The 5,523-nt window shown below is 45.9% G+C and overlaps 1 protein-coding gene across 1 annotated transcript in view; it reads right to left on the reverse strand.

Annotated features, from left to right (window-relative positions):
- LOC106818861 (mitofusin-2-like) overlaps positions 1 to 3,989 on the reverse strand; it is an 8,111-nt gene extending 4,122 nt beyond the window's left edge. Inside the window, 4 exon segments of the mRNA XM_014823531.1 lie at positions 1,775 to 1,890; positions 2,596 to 2,758; positions 3,266 to 3,389; positions 3,759 to 3,989. Coding sequence (XP_014679017.1) covers positions 1,775 to 1,890; positions 2,596 to 2,758; positions 3,266 to 3,389; positions 3,759 to 3,978 — 623 coding nt within the window. The 5' untranslated portion in view covers positions 3,979 to 3,989.
- Positions 3,990 to 5,523: the final 1,534 nt, after the last annotated feature.

The following is a 5,523-nucleotide window of genomic DNA, read 5'->3' on the forward strand; positions in this document are numbered from 1 at the left end:
AAGGGCATGAAATTAGACAAATTGAACAGCCCTTTAACAAGTTGAACGGCCCTTAATTTTGTTCAATTTATTCCATTAATAATTAAAGCATTAGCTTTTGTATATTAGGCCATACTCATAGTATTTCAGTATTTCATTGCTACCAGTGGAGTTCTACTTGTTTGACAGGAATTTGCGAACATGTTACTTTTAGTAGTCACTAAGCAAAAACTAGTAGGAAATTGGTAAATATTGTTGATATAAAGGCAAGATAGGCAATCTGAATAGGCCAATATGGACTGAATATATGGGGGGTTGAAATGTGGCGGCCCCTGGCCAAATAGCCTCCTAATTTCCACGCACTGCAACCTGATGCCGCTATGAACTAACAGTGAATGTTGCATGCAGGAGCCATCGATGTGTCATGCTGACACGTTACCTAACTAAGTGACACATCGTTATAGCTCGCCACAAAACAACGTTTTGATGTCAAATGCCTCACAAGCAAAAACAGACGTCATGCACAATTTCAATGATTGCCTTCAACTGACCAAACACAACACATCAGTCTGTGTTCAGGACAATAACCATATTTTCCAACACTTTCCAAACTGTAAAACAGAATTTTATAATCCGGGGCTTTTTGTCAGAAGCCAAATTAGTCGTAACATTAACATATTCTCGTAGGCCTGACCTCTGTACACTGCATATGAGAAACTCATAACTTGACTACGTTTTTGTCACGTCTATAAGAAATTTACCGTCTACCTGTGACACCACCTTACCCCGCGTGTACGACCTGCCTTACCGTCTGCATGAGTGTAGACTCGGCGTCGACCACCCCCCCCCCGCGTGTACGACTGCCTTACCGTCTGCATGAGGGTAGACTCAGCGTGGCCACCCCCCACCCCGCCGTGTACGACTGCCTTACCGTCGCATGAGGGTAGACTCGGCGTTGGCCACCAGCACGAAACCGTCGGGCATCGAGGCAGTGCTGAGTCGATCCACGTATCCAGGTTCGGCGTCACGTCAATGCCGGGAACTGATGACAAAAACACAAGCACATTCACGACGGTGACGCGCCCACCGCCGCCATGCACTGCGAAGCGAAGTACAACACGCTCGTGACTGCACGAGCTGCGCACTAGGCGTCCAACACTTAATTACTCTAATCACACAGTTAACACCAGTTCTCAAACCCTGTGCATAGAACAGCTCTATAAAAGAAAAAACGCATAGGTATTGTCTATAAGTAACTTTTGAGAATTTACTATTGTCCCTCGGCAGCAGGTCATACAATGAAACACCCCTCTGCAGAACAGCACCTGTCTATAAAAGGACACCTCTGCAGAACAGCCACCTGTCTATAAAGGACACCTCTATAGAACAGACACCTGTCTATAAAGACACTTTTTCCTTTTGTTTTTACTTTCAGTGACCCTAACATAGTTTTGTTTGTAACCTGATGCTTCTTCACATACAGGTAACACTGTCACTTGATGTCCTTACACCTGTAGGTACAACTGTAACTTGATGTCCCTTAACACACAGGTATGACTGTACTTTGATGTCCCTTACACACAGGTACAACTGTAACTTCATGTCACTTACACACAGGTATGACTGGTAACTTGATGTCCTACACACAGGTACAACTGTAACTTCAATGTCCCTTACACACAGGTACAACTGAAACTTCATGTCCTTAACTACTTACATACAGGTACAACTGTAACTTGATGTCCCTTACACACAGGTATGACTGTAGTCAGGCAGTGTTAACGAAGCTGCTTACCTGTCTACCAGGATGACGTCTGCCTTTAGGAGGCTGCAGTGTTCCTTCGGCCAGCACACTCTGACCAGTGTCCGGCTGTCCGACGATAGTAGAGCGTGGGCGAGATGGCCGACCGACTGAAAGATCACAGATACTTACATACTGACGTACTGCACACATACATACTGCACTCATACACAGGGTGCGAAATTAACGCAAGTCCGGAGTCAAATACTCCCTGATTTACTGTCGGACTCCCTGATTTGACATATGTAGGAGTCTGTGTGACTCCCTGAAAATTCTGCTATACTAACACGTTCATTCCAGAGCAAGGCCTCACGGAATTACTGTATTTTTTTCAGCAAATGTCCAAAGAAAATTTGGCAGACGTGCATCGCACGAATCTTCAAAATACGCACATGCGTTATTGTTGTTGTGCTTTAGTTTTGAACTTCAGACTACGGACTCCCTCATTTTGCTGCGGCCGTCCGTTTCTTTTTGAGGGCAGAGAGTCCATTGGACTCCCTTGTTCAAAAGTTCATTTCTAACCCTGCATACATACATACTGCATACATACATCAGTAAGATCACACCTCTACTCAGCAGCTTAGCAGTTTTCTGTCTAGCAGGTTGGAATATGTGTGGTGTTGTAGTATTAATAGTATAAACAGCCTGACAATTCCAATATACCATGTTTGTTGTAGCATCACACACACCCCTGCCTGCCTCACATTCCCCCCATCCTGCCTGCCTCCCCCGCTGCCTACTCACCCACACTGCTGCCTGCTCACACTCCCCCCCATCCTGCCTCACACCTCCCCCTGCCTGCCTGCCTGCCTCACCTCCACGGGCTGTGGTTCATTGCTATCTTCCAGCAGCAGGAATCCCTCGTTGCTGTCTGTTCCCTCGACCTGCAGGAAGCAGTTGGTCGTGTGGCCGATGCCAGTCGGTAGGATCTTGTCTGCCAGCATGGCGTTCACCACTGTACTCTTACCGTTACTCGTCCTACAAGAGAGAAGGAGAGAGTTGTAGAGAGAGAGATAGATGTAGAGAGAGAGGGGGAAAGAGAGAGAGAGGGAGAGAGAGAGAGAGAGAGAGAGAGAGAGAGAGAGAGGAGGAGAGAGAGCAAGAGAGACGCAAGGAGAGAAGAGAGGCCAGAGAGAGGGAGAGCAGGGCAGAGAGGACTCTTGTCTGCCAGCAAGGCATTCACCCGCTGTACTCTTACGTTACTCACGTCCTACAAGCAGAAGGTGAGAGATGGTCGGGAGAGAGAGAGAGGGAAAGAGACGGAAGCATGAAAGCGCTAGCGTAGAGGGGGAGAGAGAGAGAGGGGAGAGAAAGAGAGAGCCACGGCAACATACCCACTTTGCTACCGCATTTGGTAATATTTAGCAAAAGATATCGTAAGGCTAAGATGATTCTAACTACGACGGCGCCCCCTGGCTTTCGTCTCTGCAGTGACAGAAGCGGAGGAGTAGGAGGAGGAGTAGGAGGAGGAGGAGATGCACATACCTTCCGAAGAAGGCGACCTTCATCTGTTTGCGGCTGATGACCTCACTGATGCCGCTGATCTTCTGTAGGAACTGTACGACCACCTGAGCTTCATCGCTCGTCACGATGTTCGCATCGTTAACACCTGCCGCAGGTAAGATATACACGTGAGAGAGATACCACTCACTACTCACCCACATAGACTAACTAACACACCTGACAGGAAGGTAGATCTAACACACCCGAGAGGAAGCTAGATCTAACGAGAGGAAGGTAGATCTAACGAGAGGAAGGTAGATCTAAAACACCCGAGAGGAAGCTAGATCTAACGAGAGGAAGGTAGATCTAACGAGAGGAAGGTAGATCTAACGAGAGGAAGCTAGATCTAACGAGAGGAAGCTAGATCTAACGAGTGGAAGGTAGATCTAATGAGAGGAAGGTAGATCTAATAAGAGGAAGGTAGATCTAATGAGAGGAAGGTAGATCTAACGAGAGGAAGGTAAATCTGACTCACCTGACAGGAAGATGGAGCTCTCGCGCGTGTATCGTTCGATCTCGGCGAACAGGTCGTTGAGTTTCTTCTTGGCTTCTCCGAACACGGTGAGCGGAGATCGCGCGGCTTGCTGGGCCTGCTCCGCCATCTTACGCTTCTCGTACGACCCGTTCCCAGGCTTCTGCAGTGCCACCGCTGTATCGACCAATGATAGTGAGCGGTTCAGCAGGTATCCGGCCATAGCAACACCGGCGCCACCTGCAAGGTTGTCGTCATGGTAACCGCAGTAATGTCGTAGAAGTTTTCACACTACGGCTCGCTCTGGCGGTATAGCAGAGTAGTGTGTGAGTGTTAATGCACCTGCTACACTGAATAATCGATAGAGCTAGCTAAGGTTATGGTTACTGGGGTTAGGTTATAAGATTACACATTAGGTTAGGGTTCTGGTTAGAGTTAGTGATAGGGTCCATTATTTGAAAGACGTTACTAACATCGAGTAAATAACGAGCCATTAATCAGCATAGTGGGCAAGGGTCGAAATTGTGGGTCATAGGTCAACAGAAATGGCGCTCGAAATATCACCGCTCGTCACTTCGAAATTTTGTAACAGGTTATAATAGTTTAATACAGAGTATTGTGATACATAGTAAGTCCCAGGATAGCGGAGAAAGGTTCGTGTTTAGAATAAACCCAGTTAATAAATTCTCTTATTCATGTTGTTTGTGCACGCAGCACAGGGCGGAAATGCGGTGCACTTGTGTGTTGCATATGAGCATTTGACCTGCATTTACAGTAGCTCTAGTACTATAGCCGCTTACATTAACACGTTCAACGCGAAACACGAGTATACTCGTTCGAACCTGCAAAACGCACGGCCGCGAAACACGAGTATACTCGTGGCAAAAAAAAATAAAAAATTGGAACGTTTACTATGTTCTCCTATAGATGGCAGGGGCTATACGCTTAGCAATTCAACAGCGTCATTGTATAAACCCCAGTAGTAGATGACATAATTTAAACAACACTTTACTGTTGTTTGGAACGTTATTTTGGGAGTTTTTGGGACTGAGGTAATGTTTTTAGTTCACCTCGCCAAAGGGCGTTTGACCGCCGTGTTTTGTGAAGTTGTTTTTATGTCTGAAAGTTGTGTTTGATTTGATAGATCACGGGTGATAGATTCCGGTGTTGTTTCGATGTCTGAGAGTAAGTTTATATCTATATTGTACTAGCCACTAATTATAAATAATTTTATAGCTAGTTAAACCTGCCAAAAACATTTTGTGTAATAGGTGACTAAGCGGTAAAAACGCGAAAATCTCAGCACAGGGCGGTAGATGCATTGTTAACCCAGGCAGCGTTGAACGTGTTAACAAGCCTACAGGCCTGCTAGCAAGCTTATAACCCCTTAACAAGCCTACAGGCCTGCTAGCAAGCTTATAACCCCTTAACACGTTCAACGCTGCCTGGGTTAACAATGCATCTACCGCCCTGTGCTGAGATTTTCGCGGTTTTACCGCTTAGTCACCTATTACACAAAATGTTTTTGGCAGGTTTAACTAGCTATAAAATTATTTATAATTAGTGGCTAGTACAATATAGATATAAACTTACTCTCAGACATCGAAACAACACCGGAATCTATCACCCGTGATCTATCAAACCAAACCCAACTTTCAGACATAAAAACAACTTCACAAAACACGGCGGTCAAACGCCCTTTGGCGAGGTGAACTAAAAACATTACCTCAGTCCCAAAAACTCCCAAAATAACGTTCCAAACAACAGT

Source organism: Priapulus caudatus, unplaced genomic scaffold, assembly GCF_000485595.1.
Source record: "Priapulus caudatus unplaced genomic scaffold, Priapulus_caudatus-5.0.1 Scaffold2595, whole genome shotgun sequence".
NCBI lineage: Eukaryota > Metazoa > Priapulida > Priapulimorpha > Priapulimorphida > Priapulidae > Priapulus > Priapulus caudatus.